General features: G+C 47.3%; 1 protein-coding gene across 1 annotated transcript; it reads left to right on the forward strand.

Moving 5' to 3' along the window:
* Window positions 1–878: 878 nt before the first annotated feature.
* Window positions 879–26203, forward strand: lmcd1 (LIM and cysteine-rich domains 1). Its single transcript, XM_064967480.1, has 8 exons — window positions 879–1045; window positions 13103–13200; window positions 14118–14238; window positions 14355–14480; window positions 20430–20579; window positions 21005–21232; window positions 23396–23611; window positions 25529–26203. The coding sequence occupies exons 1-8, from the start codon at window positions 1019–1021 to the stop codon at window positions 25664–25666; spliced, it is 1104 nt and encodes a 367-aa protein (XP_064823552.1). The 5' UTR covers window positions 879–1018; the 3' UTR covers window positions 25667–26203.
* The last annotated feature ends 337 nt before the right edge of the window (window positions 26204–26540 follow it).

Consider the following 26540-nt stretch of genomic DNA (forward strand, 5'->3'; position numbering starts at 1 on the left):
GGAAACGCTAAGTTATGTCATGAAGGGAGTTTTTATTGTATTGTATTTTTTTACCTCTATAGGTGACAGTATTTGATAAACATTTACAAAGGTTGTTCCTGAAATGACAACCTATTTACTATGTAGGGCCCTTAATTTGACCGGGGACCCATAGGGCTCTGATGATAAACGTGTACTAAAGGATAAAGATGCCATTTCAGTTAATGTTCTCTGAAGTATGTGTGATTTCAGGATTGACTGTAGATCTAGTAATTAAAAAAAAAAAATGTTTTGTCTTAAAACCCTAATTCTACTTTACATTGCGTCCTATTTCATTCCAATGTTTATATTCTGTTGCGTGTATAAGCAACGTTGGCCCCGTCACACATCGGTTTTTAAAGACACGGTGGAAATGATTCATTATTCTTACCACATTCCAAAGTAAGTATGGTTGACTGTCTCGTTCTCGTCCCCCGCATTCTAACTTCAGCGCGTGGGTTTGTACTACGTACGCCTGAATCACCAGGTTCCACTCTGCCGTTCAAAAAAGGCCAAATAAAGCCGTTTGGTTTAACAGTACAGGAAACGTCTCCAACTTTTTAACTAAGAGATCACCACGATGTCTACATCCCAAATGACGGCCTATTCCTATGTAGGGAGCAGGGCACTGTTTGGGACAGGTCCTATGTGAGCAGCACATTCCTCGGGGCCGATATCGCGTTCTCACTCTTCGGTGACGTCATGTCTCTCTGTTCCAGAGGATGGGTGTTCACAATTTGTAGGAAAGCGAGAGCAAAGGGGGCGGAGGAGAAAAAGGAAAATACCACTTAAATTCTATTGGTTGTGGGATTTTTTTATTTTTTTTATTTTATTTGCTGTGATTGGTTGGCATGAGTGTTCCAGGGAATCCCTCCAGCCAGTAATTTAAGCTGTCTGTTCGACTCATGTGGAGCAGAGAGTCCACAGTCCTCTGAAAAGGAGAGAGCTATCCAATACCTTTCACTTTGAAATTGTATCTCAGGCCTTCAACTTGAGCACTATGGATTTGACCTCGGGAATTGAGAAGGTGAGTAAAACACACTTGTGAATACGTTATTGTGTGTCTCAGATTTGGAGTTAATTTAACTTCTGTTTTTTTTTTTTTTTTTTTACATTTTCAACCAAAACAAGTAACAAAATTTGTAGCATATCAGCAGAAAATGAATGAATGTATAAGCTTCTGTATTTCCTGTCGTGTTTGCTACTGCTGTACTCTGTTACAGTGTAACATGTTAACACTCAGCTGTGTGTGTTTGGGGATGAAAGGATTTCTCATTAGAATGCATACCGGTGCACAGGCTAAATTAATAGCCTGGTTCCTCTCTAGGTTTCTTCCTAGGTTTTGGCCTTTCTAGGGAGTTTTTCCTAGCCACCGTGCTTCTACACCTGCATTGCTTGCTGTTTGGGGTTTTAGGCTGGGTTTCTGTTACAGCACTTTGAGATATCAGCTGATGTACGAAGGGCTATATAAATACATTTGATTTGATTTAAATTAGACTGACCAGTAACACCCAAAAACAACGGTGTTTAAGGACGAGAATCGTAGAAGTAGAGCACATAGAACAGATCTACCTCTTCCTAGACTCGCTGTCAATGAGAATAACTGATCTATGACTCAAATTTCTATGTGAATTTATTCAAGGGGGTCGCCCACGAAGCTGCATACTGCGTACATACTCTTACTGGAAGGAGGTGAAAGACATTTTAACGTGTAGAAAAGATGTCATGTTAGTTTGATATTGAAAATGGCCCTTCAACAATCACCTGTCCCATGGTGAGATTCTACAGAGATGGAGAACAGACCATGGAAATAAATACCAAAACTAAGCCACAACCTTTTTCTAAATCATCTCTGAAATAGTTTGACCGTCCCTTATGGTTTATCCTGAATTTACCCGTTGTTGTGCTGCAGAGGATCACAGCCAATAATACTTTCCCTCCCTGTGTATTGTAGGCTACCTCCCTAATGACACCACGATACCCGATGTAGTGCACTACTTTTAACCAGAGCCCTATGGCTACAGGATATCATTTTAAAGAAGTGTGATTTATAGAGCAACAATGACCCAGTCAATCAACTATGCTCGCTATTTAGCCATAAATAGAGTTGCCATGGAAACATAAAAAATGAAGGTCTTTCATTGCAACCACATTAGTGTGTAGAGAAAAGACAAATAGTGTGCTGAGTGGGAAACTGAAGTGCGTATGTGTCGAATACCAACTAAACTGAAGAGGGCCAGGTCAACGACCACTTCACTCTCTTCACGTTGACACATCCCACTGACTATACAGAGGATTGTAGATTCATAGAATACAATGGCACACTTCTTTTGTAGTGACATAATCATTATAATAAGAGATCATAATTAGAAACACATTTATTGGTTTCAGGTGTTTCTCTCTGAGCACACTATCTGTGAAATGGTTTGTTTTTCTGAAACACTGAGGCAGTGTAGTCTGAAACATCAAGACCGTGTAAGTGTAGTCTTTCATAAATGTTAACCCTTACCTATTGTGGAGTTTAGGAGAAACAGTGCAGTCGGAAAGTATTCAGACCCCTTGACTTACATAAATGTGATATTTCAGTTTTTTTTATTTGTAATACATTTTTCTTAAACAATACTAAAAATCTGTTTTCGCTTTGTCATTATTGGGTATGTTGTGTAGATTGATGCGGGGTGGGGGGGACAATTGAATACATTTTACAATAAGGCTGTAACGTAACAAAATGTGGAAAAAGTCAAGGGGTCTGAATACTTTGTCTGTGTGAACATCATGCTCGTTCAGATTCTTGTTGACTTTAGAGGTCCCATTAGTGCGTAACAGTCTGCCAATCAGAAGTGGCTGCCTCACCCTGCCTGCGTTGCTCACACTCACTTGAAACATACTTCTACTTGCCCAGCGGTTATCAGACCTCTTCCATCACTGTTCAGACACTTACTGCAACTCAAACGGCATCCTATTCCCTTCATTGTGAACTCCTTTTGACCAGGACCCATAGGGCTGTTCCCATAGGGCTGTTCCCATAGGGCTGTTCCCATAGGGCTGTTCCCATAGGGCTGTTCCCATAGGGCTGTTCCCATAGGGCTGTTCCCATAGGGCTGTTCCCATAGGGCTGTTCCCATAGGGCTGTTCCCACAGGGCTGTTCCAATAGGGCTGTTCCCATAGGGCTGTTCCAATAGGGCTGTTCCCATAGGGCTGTACCCATAGGGCTGTTCCCATAGGGCTGTTCCCATAGGGCTGTTCCCATAGGGCTGTTCCAATAGGGCTGTTCCAATAGGGCTGTTCCCATAGGGCTGTTCCCATAGGGCTGTTCCCATAGGGCTGTTCCAATAGGGCTGTTCCCATAGGGCTGTTCCCATAGGGCTGTTCCCATAGGGCTGTTCCCATAGGGCTGTTCCAATAGGGCTGTTCCCATAGGGCTGTTCCCATAGGGCTGTTCCCATAGGGCTGTTCCCATAGGGCTGTTCCAATAGGGATGTTCCCATAGGGCTGTTCCCATAGGGCTGTTCCCACAGGGCTGTTCCAACAGGGCTGTTCCCATAGGGCTGTTCCCATAGGGCTGTTCCCATAGGGCTGTTCCAACAGGGCTGTTCCAATAGGGCTGTTCCAACAGGGCTGTTCCAACAGGGCTGTTCCCACAGGGCTGTTCCCACAGGGCTGTTCCCACAGGGCTGTTCCCATAGGGCTGTTCCCATAGGGCTGTTCCCATAGGGCTGTTCCAACAGGGCTGTTCCCACAGGGCTGTTCCAATAGGGCTGTTCCAACAGGGCTGTTCCAACAGGGCTGTTCCCACAGGGCTGTTCCCACAGGGCTGTTCCCACAGGGCTGTTCCCACAGGGCTGTTCCCATAGGGCTGTTCCCATAGGGCTGTTCCAACAGGGCTGTTCCCACAGGGCTGTTCCAATAGGGCTGTTCCAACAGGGCTGTTCCAACAGGGCTGTTCCCACAGGGCTGTTCCCACAGGGCTGTTCCCACAGGGCTGTTCCCACAGGGCTGTTCCCACAGGGCTGTTCCCATAGGGCTGTTCCCATAGGGCTGTTCCAACAGGGCTGTTCCCATAGGGCTGTTCCCATAGGGCTGTTCCCATAGGGCTGTTCCCACAGGGCTGTTCCAACAGGGCTGTTCCCATAGGGCTGTTCCCACAGGGCTGTTCCAATAGGGCTGTTCCCATAGGGCTGTTCCCATAGGGCTGTTCCCATAGGGCTGTTCCCACAGGGCTGTTCCCACAGGGCTGTTCCAATAGGGCTGTTCCAATAGGGCTGTTCCAATAGGGCTGTTCCCATAGGGCTGTTCCCATAGGGCTGTTCCCATAGGGCTGTTCCAATAGGGCTGTTCCCATAGGGCTGTTCCCATAGGGCTGTTCCAATAGGGCTGTTCCCATAGGGCTGTTCCAATAGGGCTGTTCCCATAGGGCTGTTCCCATAGGGCTGTTCCCATAGGGCTGTTCCAATAGGGCTGTTCCCATAGGGCTGTTCCCATAGGGCTGTTCCCATAGGGCTGTTCCAATAGGGCTGTTTCCATAGGGCTGTTCCAATAGGGCTGTTCCCATAGGGCTGTTCCAATAGGGCTGTTCCAATAGGGCTGTTGCCATAGGGCTGTTCCAATAGGGCTGTTCCAATAGGGCTGTTGCCATAGGGCTGTTGCCATAGGGCTGTTGCCATAGGGCTGTTGCCATAGGGCTGTTGCCATAGGGCTGTTCCAATAGGGCTGTTCCCATAGGGCTGTTCCCATAGGGCTGTTCCAATAGGGCTGTTCCCATAGGGCTGTTCCCATAGGGCTGTTCCAATAGGGCTGTTCCAATAGGGCTGTTCCCATAGGGCTGTTCCAATAGGGCTGTTCCCATAGGGCTGTTCCAATAGGGCTGTTCCAATAGGGCTGTTCCCATAGGGCTGTTCCCATAGGGCTGTTCCCATAGGGCTGTTCCCATAGGGCTGTTCCCATAGAGCTGTTCCAATAGGGCTGTTCCCATAGGGCTGTTCCAATAGGGCTGTTCCCATAGGGCTGTTCCAATAGGGCTGTTCCAATAGGGCTGTTGCCATAGGGCTGTTCCAATAGGGCTGTTCCAATAGGGCTGTTCCAATAGGGCTGTTCCCATAGGGCTGTTGCCATAGGGCTGTTGCCATAGGGCTGTTGCCATAGGGCTGTTCCAATAGGGCTGTTCCCATAGGGCTGTTCCCATAGGGCTGTTCCCATAGGGCTGTTCCAATAGGGCTGTTCCCATAGGGCTGTTCCAATAGGGCTGTTCCCATAGGGCTGTTCCAATAGGGCTGTTCCCATAGGGCTGTTCCCATAGGGCTGTTCCCATAGGGCTGTTCCCATAGGGCTGTTCCCATAGGGCTGTTCCCATAGGGCTGTTCCCATAGGGCTGTTCCAATAGGGCTGTTCCCATAGGGCTGTTCCAATAGGGCTGTTCCAATAGGGCTGTTCCCATAGGGCTGTTCCCATAGGGCTGTTCCCATAGGGCTGTTCCCATAGGGCTGTTCCAATAGGGCTGTTCCAATAGGGCTGTTCCCATAGGGCTGTTCCCATAGGGCTGTTCCCATAGGGCTGTTCCCATAGGGCTGTTCCCATAGGGCTGTTCCCATAGGGCTGTTCCAATAGGGCTGTTCCCATAGGGCTGTTCCCATAGGGCTGTTCCAATAGGGCTGTTCCCATAGGGCTGTTCCAATAGGGCTGTTCCAATAGGGCTGTTCCCATAGGGCTGTTCCCATAGGGCTGTTCCCATAGGGCTGTTCCCATAGGGCTGTTCCCATAGAGCTGTTCCAATAGGGCTGTTCCCATAGGGCTGTTCCAATAGGGCTGTTCCCATAGGGCTGTTCCAATAGGGCTGTTGCCATAGGGCTGTTCCAATAGGGCTGTTCCAATAGGGCTGTTCCAATAGGGCTGTTCCAATAGGGCTGTTCCCATAGTGCTGTTGCCATAGGGCTGTTGCCATAGGGCTGTTGCCATAGGGCTGTTGCCATAGGGCTGTTCCCATAGGGCTGTTCCCATAGGGCTGTTGCCATAGGGCTGTTGCCATAGGGCTGTTGCCATAGGGCTGTTCCCATAGGGCTGTTCCAATAGGGCTGTTCCAATAGGGCTGTTCCAATAGGGCTGTTCCCATAGGGCTGTTCCAATAGGGCTGTTCCAATAGGGCTGTTGCCATAGGGCTGTTGCCATAGGGCTGTTGCCATAGGGCTGTTCCCATAGGGCTGTTCCAATAGGGCTGTTCCCATAGGGCTGTTCCAATAGGGCTGTTCCAATAGGGCTGTTCCCATAGGGCTGTTCCAATAGGGCTGTTCCAATAGGGCTGTTCCCATAGGGCTGTTCCAATAGGGCTGTTCCAATAGGGCTGTTCCAATAGGGCTGTTCCCATAGGGCTGTTCCAATAGGGCTGTTCCAATAGGGCTGTTGCCATAGGGCTGTTCCAATAGGGCTGTTCCCATAGGGCTGTTGCCATAGGGCTGTTCCAATAGGGCTGTTCCCATAGGGCTGTTCCAATAGGGCTGTTCCAATAGGGCTGTTCCCATAGGGCTGTTCCAATAGGGCTGTTCCAATAGGGCTGTTGCCATAGGGCTGTTCCAATAGGGCTGTTCCCATAGGGCTGTTCCCATAGGGCTGTTTCAATAGGGCTGTTCCAATAGGGCTGTTCCCATAGGGCTGTTCCCATAGGGCTGTTCCCATAGGGCTGTTCCCATAGGGCTGTTCCCATAGGGCTGTTCCAATAGGGCTGTTCCAATAGGGCTGTTCCCATAGGGCTGTTCCCATAGGGCTGTTCCCACAGGGCTGTTGCCACAGGGCTGTTGCCACAGGGCTGTTGCCACAGGGCTGTTGCCACAGGGCTGTTCCCATAGGGCTCTGGTAGTGCGCTATACAGTATAGGGAATAGGCTGCCATTTTGGGATGTGTCATTACAGCCTGGACTAGCCTGGAATAGCCTGGAATAGCCTGGACTAGCCTGGAATAGCCTGAGAGGAATAGGGAGGCTGTTAGCTGTGGATTATAAAAGGGATTTGATACCACGGTTGCCCTCGAGTTAGTTTAGTTTCCCTAATGTTTTTAATGCTGTGTGTCTAACCTATTCAATAGAGTATTTTCAACCCACACACCCTCCAGAACAGAAGTGCTGCTTATAGTGTTGCTACCTCTTGTTTCAGTCTGCCGTCTCTCTATCTGAGTCCCAAACGGCACCCTATTCCCTACGTAGAGCATATCCATTGTGCTACCAGGGCTGGTAAAACCCTGGATCATTGTTATTCTAACTTCCGCAACGCATACAAAGCCCTCTCCCGCCCTCCTTTCGGAAAAGCTGACCACGAATATATAGACAGAAACTAAAACAGGAAGCTCCCGCGCTCAGGTCTGTTCAGCGCTGGTCCGACCAATCTGATTCCACGCTTGAAGATTTCTTCGATCACGATATGTTTCCGCATTGCGTCAGACAACATTGACGGATACGCTGATTCGATGAGCGAGTTTATTAGCAAGTGCATCGGCGATGTCGTACCCACAGCAACTATTAAACCATTCCCAAACCAGAAACCGTGGATTGATGGCAGCATTCGCGTGAAACTGAAAGCGCCAACCACTGCTTTTAATCAGGGCAAGGTGACTGGAAACATGACCGAATACAAACAGTGTAGCTATTCCCTCCGCAAGCTAATCAAACAAGCTAAGCGTCAGTATAGAGACAAAGTAGAGTCGCAATTCAACGGCTCAAGACACAAGAGGTATGTGGCAAGGTCTACAGTCAATCAAGGACTACAAAAAGAAAACCAGCCCCGTCGCGGACCAGGATGTCTTGCTCCCAGACAGACTAAACAACTTCTTTGCTCACTTTGAGGACAATACAATGCCACTGACACTGCCCGCTACCAAAACCTGCGGACTCTCCTTCACTGCAGCCGACTTGAGTAAAACATTTAAACGTGTTAACCCCCGCAAGGCTGCAGGCCCAGACGGCATCCCTAGCCGCGTCCTCAGAGCATGCGCAGACCAGCTGGCTGGTGTGTTTACGGATATATTTAATCAATCCTTATCCCAGACGGCCTACAGGGAGGAGGTGAGGGCCCTCGGAGTGTGGTGCCAGGAAAATAACCTCACACTCAATGTCAACAAAACAAAGGAGATGATTGTGGACTTCAGGAAACAGCAGAGGTAGCACCCCCCTTTCCACATCGACAGGAGGGTAGTAAGTTTTAAGTTCCTCGGCGTACACATCACCGACAAACTGAATTGGTCCACCCACACAGACAGCATCGTGAAGAAACTCAGGAGGCTGAAGAAATACGGCTTGTCACCAAAAGCACTCACAAACTTCTACAGATGCACAATCGAGAGCATCCTGTCGGGCTGTATCACCGCCTGGTACGGCAGCTGCTCCGCCCACAACCGTAAGGCTCTCCAGAGGGTAGTGAGGTCTGCACAACGCATCACCGGGGGCAAATTACCTGCCCTCCAGGACTCCAACACCACCCGATGACACAGGAAGGCCATAAAGATCATCAAGGACATCTACCACCCGAGCCACTGCCTGTTCACCCCGCTATCATCCAGAAGGCGAGGTCAGTACAGGTGCATTAAAGCGGGGACCAAGAGACTGAAAAACAGCTTCTATCTTAAGGCCATCAGACTGTTAAACAGCCACCACTAACATTGAGTGGCTGCTGCCAACACACTGACTCAACTCCAGGCACTTTAATAATGGAAAAATTGATGTAAAAAATGTATCACTCGCCACTTAATATAATGTTTACATACCCTACATTATTCATTTCATATGTATACGTATATACTGTACTCTATATCATCTACTGCATCTTAATGTAATACATGCATCACTAGCCACTTTAAACTATGCCACTGAACATAATGTTTACATATCCTACATTACTCATCTCATATGTATATTCTGTACTCGATACCATCTACTGCATCTTGCCTATGCCGTTCTGTACCATCACTCATTCATATATCTTTATGTACATATTCTTCCTCCCTTTACACTTGTGTGTATAAAGTAGTTTTTGTGAAATTGTTAGTTTAGATTACTCGTTGGTTATTACTGCATTGTCGGAACTAGAAGCACAAGCATTTCGCTACACTCTCATTAACATCTGCTAACCATGTGTATGTGAAAAATAAAATTTGATTTGATGAGTTCCGGTCTAAAGTAGTGCACTATATAGGGAATAAGATTCCATGTGGGTATCTGTATAAGCACTTTGTGACAACTGGTGATGCCAAAGGGCTTTATAACATCAATTAAATAGGCTTTGTGGATACCGGCTTTGTGTGGATACCGGCTTTGTGGATACCGGCTTTGTGGATACCGGCTTTGTGTGGATACCGGCTTTGTGTGGATACCGGCTTTGTGGATACCGGCTTTGTGTGGATACCGGCTTTGTGTGGATACCGGCTTTGTGTGGATACCGGCTTTGTGGATACCGGCTTTGTGTGGATACCGGCTTTGTGTGGATACCGGCTTTGTGTGAATACCGGCTTTGTGGATACCGGCTTTGTGGATACCGGCTTTGTGGATACCGGCTTTGTGTGAATACCGGCTTTGTGTGGATACTGGCTTTGTGGATACCGGCTTTGTGTGGATACCGGCTTTGTGTGGATACCGGCTTTGTGTGAATACCGGCTTTGTGGATACCGGCTTTGTGTGGATACCGGCTTTGTGTGGATACCGGCTTTGTGGATAGCGGCCATGGTATTTTCTGTCAGACTAGGAACCCCCCCGCCCCTTCAGGCTTTCTCCAATATAGAGAGAGAGAACCTTGGCTCAGGTCTCAAGTTAAAATAAACATCTTTAAGACACCAATTTGTTACAGTGTGATCTTTCTGAGCCCTTCATTCATGAGGTTGTTATGACTCTTGGCTCAGACACAGAGACCACACACACACACACACCAACACACACACACCAACACACACACACCAACACACACACACACACACACACACACACACACACACACACACACACACACACACACACACACACACACACACACACACACACACACACACACACACACACCCAGAACACACCCAGAACACACCCAGAACACACGCTGCAGGAGGATAACACAGGACACAAAGTTTTTGACAGTTTTTCCTCTATGGTTTCAAGTTACTGTTAGATTTAATCTGATAGATGTAATCTGTTAGATTTAATCTGTTAGATTTATTTAAAGATGTAATCCGCTACATTTTATTGTCTCAACAGTGAGCAGTCATGAATAGCTTCTTTTTTTATAGCAATGACATCATTCTTGTCGTGGGAAAGTTCCATCGCAGCGTATCTATAAACGGTGATATAACTACACTGCTCGTCCTGCACACCTGTATTTGTGTGTCACTGTCTGTGTCTTGAGGCAGGGTTTGTGTGTTACTGTCTGTGTCTTGAGGCAGGGTTTGTCTAGTTTGTCTAGAAATGTTGTCTGTGTCCCTGTCTGTGTGTCATTGTTTGATTTTTTTTTATTGAATGTTTTACAGTTGTGGTAGCCAGTGCATCTATCTACAGATGTGGCATCTTAATGTGACCCCTTTGGTCACAGGAGAGAATCAGTCCTGCAGCATCACATGATCTGAATGGGCCGTCACATTCTTTTTCCTGTTGAGGAGGAAAACATTCTCTGGCAAAAGAGGGATCAAATGAACACGGCAGATCAGGAAGAGCCTTGGTGTTATACAGTGTAGAGCCTTGGTGTTATACAGTGTAGAGCCTTGGTGTTATACAGTGTAGAGCCTTGGTGTTATACAGTGTAGAGCCTTGGTGTTATACAGTGTAGAGCCTTGGTGTTATACAGTGTAGAGCCTTGGTGTTATACAGTGTAGAGCCTTGGTGTTATACAGTGTAGAGCCTTGGTGTTATACAGTGTAGATCCTTGGTGTTATACAGTGTAGAGCCTTGGTGTTATACAGTGTAGAGCCTTGGTGTTATTCAGTGTAGAGCCTTGGTGTTATTCAGTGTAGAGCCTTGGTGTTATACAGTGTAGAGCCTTGGTGTTATACAGTGTAGATCCTTGGTGTTATACAGTGTAGATCCTTGGTGTTATACAGTGTAGAGCCTTGGTGTTATACAGTGTAGAGCCTTGGTGTTATTCAGTGTAGAGCCTTGGTGTTATTCAGTGTAGAGCCTTGGTGTTATACAGTGTAGATCCTTGGTGTTATACAGTGTAGAGCCTTGGTGTTATACAGTGTAGAGCCTTGATATTATACAGTGTAGAGCCTTGGTATTATACAGTGTAGAGCTTTGGTATTATACAAAGGAGAGCCTTGGTATTATACAGTGTAGAGCCTTGGTGTTATTCAGTGTAGAGCCTTGGTGTTATACAGTGTAGAGCCTTGGTGTTATTCAGTGTAGAGCCTTGATGTTATACAGTGTAGAGTCTTGGTGTTTTTCAGTGTAGAGCCTTGGTGTTATACAGTGTAGAGCCTTGGTATTATACAGTGTAGAGCTTTGGTATTATACAGTGTAGAGCTTTGGTATTATACAAAGGAGAGCCTTGGTATTATACAGTGTAGAGCCTTGGTGTTATTCAGTGTAGAGCCTTGGTGTTATACAGTGTAGAGCCTTGGTGTTATTCAGTGTAGAGCCTTGATGTTATACAGTGTAGAGCCTTGGTGTTATACAGTGTAGAGCCTTGGTGTTATACAGTGTAGAGCCTTGGTGTTATACAGTGTAGAGCCTTGGTGTTATACAGTGTAGAGCCTTGGTGTTATTCAGTGTCGAGCCTTGGTATTATACAGTGTAGAGCCTTGGTGTTATACAGTATAGAGCCTTGGTGTTATACAGTGTAGAGCCTTGGTGTTATTCAGTGTAGAGCCTTGGTGTTCTACAGTGTAGAGCCTTGGTGTTATACAGTGTAGAGCCTTGGTGTTATTCAGTGTAGAGCCTTGGTGTTATACAGTGTAGAGCCTTGGTGTTATTCAGTGTAGAGCCTTGGTGTTATTCAGTGTAGAGCCTTGGTGTTATTCAGTGTAGAGCCTTGGTGTTATACAGTGTAGAGCCTTTGTGTTATACAGTGTAGAGCCTTTGTGTTATTCAGTATAGAGCCTTGGTGTTATACAGTATAGAGCCTTGGTGTTATACAGTATAGAGCCTTGGTATTATACAGTGTAGAGACTTGATGTTATACAGTATAGAGCCTTGGTGTTATTCAGTATAGAGCCTTGGTGTTATACAGTGTAGAGCCTTGTTGTTATACAGTGTAGAGCCTTGGTATTATACAGTTTATAGCCTTGGTAGTATACAGTGTAGAGCCTTGGTGTTATACAGTGTCGAGCCTTGGTATTATACAGTTTATAGCCTTGGTATTATACAGTGTAGAGCCTTGGTGTTATACAGTTTATAGCCTTGGTATTATACAGTGTAGAGCCTTGGTATTATACAGTGTCGAGCCTTGGTATTATACAGTTTATAGCCTTGGTATTATACAGTTTATAGCCTTGGTATCATACAGTGTAGAGCCTTGGTATTATACAGTGTGTTTGGATTTGGGGGAAAAGAGCCAAAGGGCTCTGAGGCTGTTGAGTGTTTACCTCTCTGTGTTCCTTGTCTAATCGTTGTCTCCTTCCTTCCTTCCTTCCTTCCTTCCTTCCTTCCTTCCTTCCTTCCTTCCTTCCTTCCTTCCTTCCTTCCTTCCTTCCTTCCTTCCCCCCTTTCCTTTCCTTCCCCCCCTTTCCTTTCGTTTCCTTCCTTCCTTCCCCTCCCTTTCCTTTTCTTTCCTTTCCTTCCATCCCCTTCCCTTTCCTTTCCTTCCTTCCTTCCCCCTTTCCTTTCCTCCCCCCTTTCCTTTCCTTCCCCCCCTTTCCTTCCTTCCTTCCCTTTCCTGTCCTTCCTTCCTTCCCTCCTCTCTTTCCTTTCCTTTCCTTCCTTCCTTCCTTCCTTCCTTCCTTCCTTCCTTCCTTCCTTCCTTCCTTCCTTCCTTCCTTCCTTCCTTCCTTCCTTCCTTCCTTCCCCTCCCTTTCCTTTCCTTTCCTTCCTTCCTTCCTTCCTTCCTTCCTTCCTTCCTTCCTTCCTTCCTTCCTTCCTTTCCTTCCCCTCCCTTTCCTTTCCTTTCATTGCCCTTCTTGCCCCTCTATTTCCAGATGTGTGTAGGGCAGCAGCCAGTGATTCCAGTGGCGAGGGGCGCAACGTGTCTGTCATGTAAAGGGACCTGCTCTGGATTCATCCCACATTCCTGGAGGTAATTTAACCCTAACGATATAAAAACACACACACCACAGAATATTAAGGAAGGTTTTTTTAATGACGATAAACAGAATATACAGACAGCATGTAGAATAACACAGAAATCAGGAAGGCATGCACCCAATGGTGCTGCAGTGTGGAGGAGCATGGTTCTAGCTGTGACCTAGAGGGTGACCTTAACCTTACCTTACCACAGCTTAACCTTACCACAGCTTAACCTTACCTTACCACAACTTTACCCTACCTTACCACATCTTCACCTTACCACAGCTTAACCTTACCACAGCTTAACCTTACCACGGCTTAACCTTACCTTACCACAACTTTACCCTACCTTACCACAGCTTCACCTTACCACAGCTTAACCTTACCACAGCTTAACCTTACCACAGCGTAACCTTACCACAGCTTAACCTTACCTTACCACAACTTAACCTTACCTTACCACAACTTAACCTTACCTTATCACAACTTTACCCTACCTTACCACAGCTAACTTTACCACAGCTTAACCTTACCTTACCACAGCTTAACCTTACCACAGCTTAACCTTAACACAGCTTAACCTTACCTTACCACAACTTAACCTTACCTTACCACAACTTAACCTTACCTTATCACAACTTTACCCTACCTTACCACAGCTAACTTTACCACAGCTTAACCTTACCTTACCACAGCTTAACCTTACCACAGCTTAACCTTACCACAGCGTAACCTTACCACAGCTTAACCTTACCACAGCTTAACCTTACCACAGCTTAACCTTACCACAGCTTAACCTTACCACAGCTTTACCTTACCACAGCTTAACCTTACCACAGCTTTAACTTAACACAGCTTTACCTTACCTTACCTTACATTAACCTACATTACCATAACCTATCTTACCATACTTGTCATCCCCACCAGGAAAGTGTGCACAGTGTGTGGTTGCAGTGTGGAGGACCACGGCTCCAGTTGTGACCTAGACGATGACCACAAGATTGGCCGACTCCTGGCCGACTCCAAATATGCCCACCTGACCGCCAAGGTGATCTTTTATGCGATTAATCAGACCATTTAAAAACCCTATTCAGCCATTCTGATTGGATACAGTGCATTTAGAATCATCAAGGATCACACATTCTGACCATTTCTGTGTAACAGGTGAAGGGCATCCGGGTGTACAAACGTAACCACATGGTCGTCACCAACTCTGTCGTCTCAAAGAAGGACCCCACCTTCAACACCATCACCTACGACTGGGCCCCGCCAGGACTCACACAGAAACTGGTGAGAGGGGGAGATGTTCAACACCATCACCTACGACTGGGAGGGAGGGAAACGTTCAATACCATTACATACAACCTAATGGTACCTTATGGACCCTGGTCAAATGTTACCTTATGGACCCTGGTCAAATGGTACCTTATGGACCCTGGTTAAATGGTACCTTATGAACCCTGGTCAAATGGCACCTTATGGACCCTGGTCAAATGTTACCTTATGGACCCTGGTCAAATGGTACCTTATGGACCCTGGTCAAATGGCACCTTATGGACCCTGGTCAAATGTTACCTTATGGACCCTGGTCAAATGTTACCTTATGGACCCTGGTTAAATGGTACCTTATGGACCCTGGTCAAATGGTACCTTATGAACCCTGGTCAAATGTTACCTTATGGACCCTGGTCAAATGTTACCTTATGGACCCTGGTTAAATGGCACCTTATGGACCCTGGTTAAATGGTACCTTATGGACCCTGGTCAAAGTAAATAATAGGAAACTTAACAGCACAGAGAACTAGAGGCTTATAATATATAATGATATAATTAAGGTCAACTTCGTTCCAGGCTTGTCTACAGGCATTCTTCTCCTTAGTCAGAGTTGTTTCGGTCCACGTGCCACAGCCGGCGCCTGCTTGACTGGCTCCATCACCTCTAACCTAAACAACAGACCACTGAGCAGAACAACTTCTGCACACCTGAAATATCAAATTACCAGGTGCAGATCCCGTCAAATTCACATCTGGATCTCAAAGCCAGTTCCATTGCCCTCTTTTCATTGTTTTTCTTGAATCAGGGACTGATTTAGACCTGGGGACACCAGGTGGGTGATTCCCCTCTCATCAGGGACTGATTTAGACCTGGGACACCAGGTGGGTGATTCCCCTCTAACCAGATGCAGTAGCTAGGTTTCCATCCAATTAGACGCAGTAGCTAGGTTTCCATCCAATTAGACGCAGTAGCTAGGTTTCCATCCAATTAGACGCAGTAGCTAGGTTTCCATCCAATTAGATGCATAGCTAGGTTTCCATCCAATTAGATGCAGTAGCTAGGTTTCCATCCAATTAGATGCAGTAGCTAGGTTTCCATCCAATTAGAAGCAGTAGCTAGGTTTCCATCCAATTAGACGCAGTAACTAGGTTTCCATCCAATTAGATGCAGTAGCTAGGTTTCCATCCAATTAGACGCAGTAGCTAGGTTTCCATCCAATTAGACGCAGTAGCTAGGTTTCCATCCAATTAGACGCAGTAGCTAGGTTTCCATCCAATTAGATGCAGTAGCTAGGTTTCCATCCAATTAGATGCAGTAGCTAGGTTTCCATCCAATTAGACCACCTTCCGGAGACACCTGAAACCCCACCTCTTCAAGGAATACCTAGGATAGGATAAGTAATCCTTCTCACCCCCCCCCTTAAATGATTTAGATGCACTATTGTAAAGTGGCTGTTCCACTGGATGTCAGAAGGTGAATTCACCAATTTGTAAGTCGCTCTGGATAAGAGCGTCTGCTAAATGACTTAAATGTAAATGTATGTAAATGTAGACGCAGTAGCTAGGTTTCCATCCAATTAGACGCAGTAGCTAGGTTTTCATCCAATTAGACGCAGTAGCTAGGTTTCCATCCAATTAGACGCAGTAGCTAGGTTTCCATCCAATTAGACGCAGTAGCTAGGTTTCCATCCAATTAGACGCAGTAGCTAGGTTTCCATCCAATTAGACGCAGTAGCTAGGTTTCCATCCAATTAGATGCAGTAGCTAGGTTTCCATCCAATTAGATGCAGTAGCTAGGTTTCCATCCAATTAGACGCAGTAGCTAGGTTTCCATCCAATTAGACGCAGTAGCTAGGTTTCCATCCAATTAGACGCAGTAGCTAGGTTTCCATCCAATTAGACGCAGTAGCTAGGTTTCCATCCAGTTAGACGCAGTAGCTAGGTTTCCATCCAGTTAGACGCGGTAGCTAGGTTTCCATCCAGTTAGACGCAGTAGCTAGGTTTCCATCCAATTAGACGCAGTAGCTAGGTTTCCATCCAATCGGCAACAGATTTTCATGCAAATATTCTAAAATCTGCAGAAGAACAGTGTGCACATTTTCGCAGCAGAGATGTGTTCCCGTCAAATTAACTTGGTGTGGACCACTCTGTTAGTGGGCTAGTAAATATATCTACTCTGTTGGTGGGCTAGAAAATATATCTACTCTGTTAGTGGGCTAGTAAATATATCTACTCTGTTAGTGGGCTAGTAAATATATCTACTCTGTTAGTGGGCTAGTAAATATTTGTGGTCTCTATAAGAATACTTCAGAGTTTTATGATGCAACTAGGAACATTATTCAGTCCATGTCCGTGGTGCAGTCTGAAGCCTGCTTACTGAAGCCTGCTTACTGAAGCCTGCCTCTTGAAGTCTGCCTGCTGAAGCCTGCTTACTGAAGTCTGCCTCCTGAAGCCTGCTTACTGAAGCCTGCCTCTTGAAGCCTGCTTACTGAAGCCTGCCTCCTGAAGCCTGCTTACTGAAGCCTGCCTCCTGAAGCCTGCTTACTGAAGCCTGCCTCCTGAAGCCTGCCTGCTGAAGCCTGCCTGCTGAAGCCTGCTTACTGAAGCCTGCCTCCTGAAGCCTGCTTACTGAAGCCTGCCTCCTGAAGCCTGCCTGCTGATGCCTGCTTACTGAAGCCTGCCTGCTGAAGCCTGCCTGCTGAAGCCTGCTTACTGAAGCCTGCCTCCTGAAGCCTGCTTACTGAAGCCTGCCTCCTGAAGCCTGCTTACTGAAGCCTGCCTCCTGAAGCCTGCTTACTGAAGCCTGCCTCCTGAAGCCTGCTTACTGAAGCCTGCCTCCTGAAGCCTGCTTACTGAAGCCTGCTTACTGAAGCCTGCCTCCTGAAGCCTGCTTACTGAAGCCTGCCTCCTGAAGCCTGCTTACTGAAGCCTGCTTACTGAAGCCTGCTTACTGAAGCCTGCTTACTGAAGCCTGCTTACTGAATCCTGCTTATTGAAGCCTGCCTGTGGGGAGGGCATGCGCATGTGTGTATGTATTTGTGTGCAAGTGTGTGTGTGTGTGTGTGTGTGATACAGCCTGTCTGTCTATCTGTGACTGGTTTAGCTTTCAAGCCCTCATCAGGACACACTAATGACATGAACGCCGGTAGAGTGGTGATAGGTCAGCTTCACCACAGGATTGTAGAGTGGTGATAGGTCAGCTTCACCCCAGGATTGTAGAGTGGTGATAGGTCAGCTTTACCCCAGGATTGTAGAGTGGTGATAGGTCAGCTTCACCCCAGGATTGTAGAGTGGTGATAGGTCAGCTTTACCCCAGGATTGTAGAGTGGTGATAGGTCAGCTTCACCCCAGGATTGTAGAGTGGTGATAGGTCAGCTTTACCCCAGGATTGTAGAGTGGTGATAGGTCAGCTTCACCCCAGGATTGTAGAGTGGTGATAGGTCAGCTTCACCCCAGGATTGTAGAGTGGTGATAGGTCAGCTTTACCCCAGGATTGTAGAGTGGTGATAGGTCAGCTTCACCCCAGGATTGTAGAGTGGTGATAGGTCAGCTTCACCCCAGGATTGTAGAGTGGTGATAGGTCAGCTTCACCCCAGGATTGTAGAGTGGTGATAGGTCAGCTTTACCCCAGGATTGTAGAGTGGTGATAGGTCAGCTTCACCCCAGGATTGTAGAGTGGTGATAGGTCAGCTTCACCCCAGGATTGTAGAGTGGTGATAGGTCAGCTTTACCCCAGGATTGTAGAGTGGTGATAGGTCAGCTTCACCCCAGGATTGTAGAGTGGTGATAGGTCAGCTTTACCCCAGGATTGTAGAGTGGTGATAGGTCAGCTTTACCCCAGGATTGTAGAGTGGTGATAGGTCAGCTTTACCCCAGGATTGTAGAGTGGTGATAGGTCAGCTTTACCCCAGGATTGTAGAGTGGTGATAGGTCAGCTTTACCCCAGGATTGTAGAGTGGTGATAGGTCAGCCATACCCCAGGATTGTAGAGTGGTGATAGGTCAGCTTCACCCCAGGATTGTAGAGTGGTGATAGGTCAGCTTTACCCCAGGATTGTAGAGTGGTGATAGGTCAGCTTTACCCCAGGATTGTAGAGTGGTGATAGGTCAGCTTTACCCCAGGATTGTAGAGTGGTGATAGGTCAGCTTTACCCCAGGATTGTAGAGTGGTGATAGGTCAGCTTTACCCCAGGATTGTAGAGTGGTGATAGGTCAGCTTTACCCCAGGATTGTAGAGTGGTGATAGGTCAGCTTTACCCCAGGATTGTAGAGTGGTGATAGGTCAGCTTTACCCCAGGATTGTAGAGTGGTGATAGGTCAGCCATACCCCAGGATTGTAGAGTGGTGATAGGTCAGCTTCACCCCAGGATTGTAGAGTGGTGATAGGTCAGCTTTACCCCAGGATAGTAGAGTGGTGATAGGTCAGCCATACCCCAGGATTGTAGAGTTGTGATAGGTCAGCTTCACCCCAGGATTGTAGAGTGGTGATAGGTCAGCCATACCCCAGGATTGTAGAGTGGTGATAGGTCAGCTTCACCCCAGGATTGTAGAGTGGTGATAGGTCAGCCATACCCCAGGATTGTAGAGTGGTGATAGGTCAGATTCACCCCAGGATTGTAGAGTGGTGATAGGTCAGCTTCACCCCAGGATTGTAGAGTGGTGATAGGTCAGCTTTACCCCAGGATAGTAGAGTGTGAGGCAGGCAGAGAGTGGGGAGCAGGGGTTTACCCCTTAAAGAGTGCTGTAGCCCCCCCCGCCCCATCCTGGATGTGCTTACAAAGAAAACCAACTATGACTGATGTGTCCTCTTCCAAGACGTTTTCTGATTGTGTGAAGTTTAGTATTTACTGAGGAGTGTTTGATGACTTGTCTGTTATTAGGGGAGAGATGAAGAATGATTGGCTGTTAGAGTTACTAGCTAGCGCCCAGCTGATGATTGTGCTAGGTCACAGAGTGCTGACAGTAGAAGAGAAGGAGGGATGATTGTGCTAGGTCACAGAGTGCTGACAGTAGAAGAGAAGGAGGGATGATTGTGCTAGGTCACAGAGTGCTGACAGTAGAAGAGAAGGAGGGATGATGGTGCTAGGTCACAGAGTGCTGACAGTAGAAGAGAAGGAGGGATGACTGTGCTAGGTCACAGAGTGCTGACAGAAGAAGCCTGGAGGTCAGAATAGGGAGTGATGATCTATTTTCCAGCACTATGAGGGCTGCTTGGCCACCACTCTGAAACATGTCCCAAAAGCACCTTATTCCCTAAATAGTGCACTACCTCAGCATCCCAAATGACACTCTATTCCCTACATAGTGCTCTACATTTGACTTGCGGTTATGGTAAAAAAATATATAAAAATAGTGCACTATATAGGGAATAAGGTGTCATTTGGGACGCAGACCAACAAGTCAGGGCCTGTGAAGTATTTCTCCGGTTTAAAAGGACACATCCCAGGTCCCAAAGCCAGGTAGTGTTGCTGCCTACAGTCACGTACAATATAAAACTTTGTTCAAAGACCAATTGTAAGTTCTCTGGAGTCTATGCTTTACATAGGAGGTCATCTATGAACGTTTGAACATCTTGGCCATGTTCTGTTATAATCTCCACCCGGCACAGCCAGAAGAGGACTGGCCCACCCCTCATAGCCTGGTTCCTCTCTAGGTTTCTTCCTAGGTTTTGACCTTTCTAGGGAGTTTTTCCTAGCCACCGTGCTTCTCCACCTGCATTGCTTGCTGTTTGGGGTTTTAGGCTGGGTTTCTGTACAGCACTTTGAGATATCAGCTGATGTACGAAGGGCTATATAAATACTAATATCAAATATTGATTTGATTTAGCTCTGTCACACTGGTCTGGTGCTGCTGTTGTTGCTGTGAAGTTGAGTCCTCAGTCCTTGTTGTTTCATGTAGTTTACTCTCTCCTGGGCTGTGTTAACTCCTCTCCCTCTCTCTCTCTCTCTCTCCCTCTCCCTCTCTAGGCCATGCTGTACATGGCGTTGATCCCGGAGGAGAAGCGTCCAGTAGCAGGGACGGAGGGAGCGACGTACCGGCGCAGGCAGTTGATGAGACAGCTACCTGTCTACGATCAGGACCCCTCCCTGTGCCACGGGTCTCTGTCAGAGGACCAGGTTAGATTTTGGTGCCGTCTAAATAAATCATCTTTATGTTTGTATTTAAGCCTCCATTTTGGAATTTTGTCCAGATTATCGACAGGTCACTTCTTCTAGTATTCTAATCTTGATTCATATTCTTCATTTTTTTTTTTTTTTTTACATTTGATTATTTATGAATAGACCTACGTATAAACATAGTTGTGGTTAAATTTACACCATATAGGGCAGGTAGCCTAGTGGTTAGAGCAAGATCAAATCCCTGAGCTGACAAGGTACAAGTCTGTCGTTCTGCCCCTGAACAGGCAGTTAACCCACTGTTCCTCGGCCGTCATTGAAAATACGAATTTGTTCTTAACTGACTTGCCTAGTTAAATAAAGGTTAAAAACAAAATATAGCCTGAATGTTTATTTCCCATCGTTGGCCTTGTTCCTTCCACCAGCTCCAGGCCATGTCTGTCTTCATGAAGCGCTACAAAGAGGAGGCTCTAGGAGTAGGGGAGGTGGCGCTGCCTGGGGAGGGAGGCGCTAACCCTCCGCCCGTCATCAAAGGACATAGGCAGAAGAACGGGGCTGTGACTGGGGGACCTAGGAAGGCCCCCATTATCCAGTCAGACCCTAACACGACCATCACCAACGGGACAGACGACCACTATAAGAAGAGTAAATATGTAAGTCTTTGCTACAGAGTAATTACAGTTTAAAAAAAAAATATATATATAAACATTTGCATCTACATTAACTTATACACACTCATTCATCCACAAACAAATACATTCACATGCCACTTTAATGGGAGTATTCTGGTGTATTGGCTAACTGCACTTTAGACTTAAACTGAGAAACTTGGTAACAACCTGCGAAATGAACTAAATAAATGTCCAATGAGAGACCGGATGTTTATTTGTTTATTTCCTGTCTGTCCCAGACCTGGGTTCAAATATTATTTGAAATCTTTCAAACTACTTGTTTTATCCCTGGAATACCAGATGGGTGGGGTTTGCCGTTCAGAAAATATTCTACAGGTCCATTAAAACCAGGCAAGCTCAGTCAAGCGCAGATAAAATATTTGAAAGAATTTCTAATAGTATTTAAACCCAGGTCTGTTCTGTCCCCGCCTCCTGTCCCCGCCTCCCGTCCCCGCCTCCCGTCCCCGCCTCCCGTCCCCGCCTCCTGTCCCCGCCTCCTGCTCCAAGCCTTTCAATCTTACTTTTGTCTTTCATCCCTCCATTCCTACATAAAGTATCAATGAAAGGTATTTCTATTATACGTTTTTATTTAACTCGGCAAGTCAGTTCATTTAATGAACTAATTCTTATTTATAACAAGGCTGGGACATTTGTGCGGTATAACATCAATACAATATAAAAGTATAATTTGACATTTCTTTTAAGAGAACTTGTTTTGACAAGGCTCATTTTCATTATTTTAACTACTGTTTCCTTTTAATGAACTTGGACTAGGGAACTAGACATTTTCCATTGTCAGATTAGGTCGCTGTTAGCTAATTAACTAGTCAATCCCTAGAGGCTACAAAATGAGAGGCGGACAGAGAGAGAGAGAGTGAGAGGCGGACAGAGAGAGAGAGAGAGAGAGAGAGAGAGGCGGACAGAGAGAGAGAGAGAGAGAGGCAGACAGAGAGAGAGAGGTGGACAGACAGAGAGAGAGAGAGGTGGACAGAGAGAGAGAGAGCGGACAGAGAGAGAGGCGGACAGAGAGAGAGGCGGACAGAGAGAGAGGCGGACAGAGAGAGAGGCGGACAGAGAGAGAGGCGGACAGAGAGAGGCGGACAGAGAGAGAGAGAGAGAGATGCGGACAGAGAGAGAGAGAGAGGCAGACAGAGAGAGAGAGAGAGGCGGACAGAGAGAGAGAGAGCTTGTTATCATACAGATACACAGACAAACCTTTTACTCTGTTTAGAAAAGCCGTTTAGAGAGAGAGAGTGGGGGAGAGGGTGGGGAGAGGGTGGGGGAGAGGGTGGGAGAGGGTGGGGGAAACAAACATCTGCATCTGATTGCTTCTATCATAACAGAAATGCACCATGGTTTGGGTTCACGGTTGACCTTGGTGCTGTTGCTATGGTGATGTGAGCTTGATTACTTTGAGAGAGGCCCATGCAGTATCATCACGTTGTTTTGTGTTGATGAAACAGTGTACTGGTTTTGTGGGTTTACACCCAGCCAGCCCCCCATGTCTCTCTAGGACTGGGCTGGAGTGGCTCCATCTGGATCACCAGTGTCATGTCTTCGTGGTGCTCAGATTTTGTTCTTTAATTGTTCCACACAGTTCTCAATGGTTTTGTTTTTCTCTCCCTCTGTTCCCTCTTATTCCCCTTCTCTCTCTCTCTGTCTTCTCTCTCTCTCGCTCTCTCTCTCTGTCTCTCTCTCTCTCTCTCTCTCTGTCTACTCTCTGTCTACTCTCTCTGTCTCTCTGTCTCTCTCTCTGTCTACTCTCTCTGTCTACTCTCTCTGTCTACTCTCTCTGTCTACTCCCTCTCTCTCTCTCTCTCTCTCTCTCTCTCTGTCTTCTCTCTCTCTCTCTCTCTCTCTCTGTCTACTCTCTCTGTCTACTCTCTACTCTCTCTTCTCTCTCTCTTCTCTCTCTTCTCTGGCTACTCTCTCAACTATCTCTACTCTCTCTGTTTCTCTGTCTACTCTCTCTCTCTCTCTCTCTCTCTCTCTCTCTGCCTCTCTCTCTCTCTTTCTCTCTCTCGCTCTGTCTACTCTCTCAACAATCTCTACGTCTCTCTCTCTGTCTTTCTCCCTCTGTCTACTCTCTGTCTACTCTCTCTCTCTCTACCTCGCCATCCCCTCTACTTCTCCTCTCTCCTACAGCATTGCAGTGGCTGCGGGGAGCTCGCCCCCCTGGACAGTCCTGTTGTGTATGCAGAGGGGGCAGGCTATGACAAGCAGTGGCACCCGACCTGCTTTGTGTGTTCAGAGTGTGGGGAGGCCCTGGTTGATCTGGTATACTTCTGGAAGGAAGGAGAGCTGCTGTGTGGAAGACACTACTGCCAGAGGACCAGACCCCGTTGTGCAGGCTGTGACGAGGTGAGGAGAGGCTGGGAGAGGAGAGGAGCGGAGAGGAGCGGAGAGGTGCAGGGAGGAGAGGAGAGGGGAGGAGGAGGGAGGGGAGGAGAGGAGAGGATGGGAGAGGAGAGGAGCGGAGAGGAGAGGAGAGGGGAGGAGAGGAGAGGGGAGGAGGAGGGAGGGGAGGAGAGGAGAGGATGGGAGAGGAGAGGAGAGGCTGGGAGAGGAGAGGAGCGGAGAGGTGCGTGGAGGAGAGGAGAGGAGCGGAGAGGATGAGAGAGGAGAGGAGCGGAGAGGATGGGAGAGGAGAGGATGGGAGAGGAGAGGATAGGAGAGGAGCGGAGAGGTGCGGGGAGGAGAGGAGAGGATAGGAGAGGAGAGGATGGGAGAGGAGAGGAGCGGAGAGGATGGGAGAGGAGAGGATGGGAGAGGAGAGGATAGGAGAGGAGAGGATGGGAGAGGAGAGGAGAGGATGGGAGAGGAGAGGAGCGGAGAGGTGCGGGGAGGAGAGGAGAGGAGAGGTGGGGGGAGGAGAGGAGCGGAGAGGAGAGGAGCGGAGAGGAGAGGAACGGAGAGGAGAGGAGGGAGGCGAAAGGAGAGGAGGAGGGAGGGGAGAGGAGGGAGGCGAAAGGAGAGGAGGAGGAGGGAGGGGAGAGGAGGGAGGCGAAAGGAGAGGAGGAGGAGGGGGGAGAGGAGGGGAGGAGAGGAGAGGAGCGGAGAGGTGCGGGGAGGAGAGGAGAGGATAGGAGAGGAGAGGATGGGAGAGGAGAGGAGAGGAGCGGAGAGGATGGGAGAGGAGAGGATGGGAGAGGAGAGGAGAGGAGCGGAGAGGATGGGAGAGGAGAGGATGGGAGAGGAGAGGAGAGGATAGGAGCGGAGAGGAGTGGAGAGGAGAGGTGCGGGGAGGAGAGGAGAGGAGGCAAAAGGAGAGGAGGAGGGAGGGGAGAGGAGGGAGGCGAAAGGAGAGGAGGAGGGAGGGGAGAGGAGGGAGGCGAAAGGAGAGGAAGAGGAGGGAGGGGAGAGGAGGGAGAGGAGGAGGAGGGAGGGGAGAGGAGGGAGGCGAAAGGAGAGGAGGAGGGAGGTGAAAGGAGAGGAGGAGGGAGGGGATAGGAGGGAGGCAAAAGGAGAGGAGGAGGGAGGAGGGAGGGGAGAGGAGGGAGTCGAAAGGAGAGGAGGATGGAGGGGAGAGGAGGGAGGCGAAAGGAGAAGAGGGAGGCAAAAGGAGAGGAGGGAGAGGAAAGGAGGAGGGAGGTGAAAGGTGGGGAGGAGGGGAGGAGAGCTACTGTGTGGAAGACACTACTGCCAGCTGTGACGAGGTGACTGGGACTCATAGAGACAGAAGGAGGGACGCCCATTCTATCCATTCTTATTCTATGGGGAGCTGTGTCTAAATTAGTTCACTATTTCGGTAGTAGGGTGGGTTGGCAGGGTACCCTAGTGGTGAGAGTGTAGAGGTGGCCGGTAGCCTAGTGGTTAGAGTGTAGGGGTGGCAGGTAGCCTAGTGGTTAGAGTGTAGGGGTGGCAGGTAGCCTAGTGGTTAGAGTGTAGAGGTGGCAGGTAGCCTAGTGGTTAGAGTGTAGGGGTGGCAGGTAGCCTAGTGGTTAGAGTGTAGAGGTGGCAGGGTAGCCTAGTGGTTAGAGTGTAGAGGCGGCAGGGTAGCCTAGTGGTTAGAGTGTAGAGGTGGCAGGGTAGCCTAGTGGTTAGAGCGTTGGACTAGTAATCTATAGGTTGCAAGTTCAAATCCCCAAGCTGACAAGGTACAAAATCTGTCGTTCTGCCCCTGAACAGGCAGTTAGTTAACCCACTGTTCCTAGGCCGTCATTGAAAATAAGATTTTTTTCTGAACTGATTTGCCTAGTTAAATAAAGATAAAATAAAAATAATAGTCACAATAAAGAACCCTTAAACATATTCTGCCTTTTCTCGTCCTGTCTGCAGCTGATCTTCTGTGAGGACTACAAGAAGGGAATAGACAGTCGGGCGTGGCACCAGGACCATTACTGCTGCTGGCAGTGTGGACAGAGTCTGGACAGCCCCTGTTCCTGCCCCCAAACACCCTGCCCCAGCCCTGTTTAGGTCCCCTGGACCTAAACGTGTAATTATAAATATATGTATATGCAATAATTATTTTAAAATGTAATAACAGTGTAATGATAGTAATGCTGATTTTTTTATTTTTTTATTAGTTAAATTAGTTCAATGCCTTGTTATCTTGTTAGATTATAGAGAATAAATAAAGATAATTTGTTTGTTTTTAAAATGGCTGTTATCTGTGCTCTTATGCTAACAATTTGACCATTTCTGCCTTGTTGAAGTAGATGATTCTGTTAATTTTAATCTAATTTAAGTAGTTATCCATTTTGTTTTAGTTAGTAGTTAATGTACAGTTAACCATTTTGTTGGTCGAGTTACTAATTTAAGTACAGTTATCCATTTTGTTTGTCTAGTTAGTAGTTCATGTCCGGTTATCCATTTCCTACATATACATTATAGATATTTGATGTTATAAAACTGTTTTGATCCCATCCTAATTCTTAGTACTCGCTAATGGTCCTTTATATTGGTCTCACTCGCACGCACGCACACATATACACACGAAATCAAGACTCAATCCCAAAGAGGTCTAAAGTTATTGGTTCAGTATGTAATGTCATCAACGGAGCTGGTTTAGAAACAGTCGGTCTGTATGGTGTAATAGTTAGGGTGGAATGTGTTTGATCAGCAGCTCACCTCTTCAGTAGTAGGATGTAGAGTACTGTATATCCAGGGCGTATACAAGACAATCTATGACAGTGTTAATGTGTGTATCCAAGGTAGAGTTAGTTTATCAGAAGCTTAACTCTCCAGTCTCCTCCTGGTTAATACCAGTCTACAAACTCTTCCTGGTTAATACCAGTCTCCTCCTGGTTAATGCCAGTCTCCTCCTGGTTAATGCCAGTCTCTAGTCTCC

Source organism: Oncorhynchus masou, chromosome 6 (assembly GCF_036934945.1).
Source record: "Oncorhynchus masou masou isolate Uvic2021 chromosome 6, UVic_Omas_1.1, whole genome shotgun sequence".
NCBI lineage: Eukaryota > Metazoa > Chordata > Actinopteri > Salmoniformes > Salmonidae > Oncorhynchus > Oncorhynchus masou.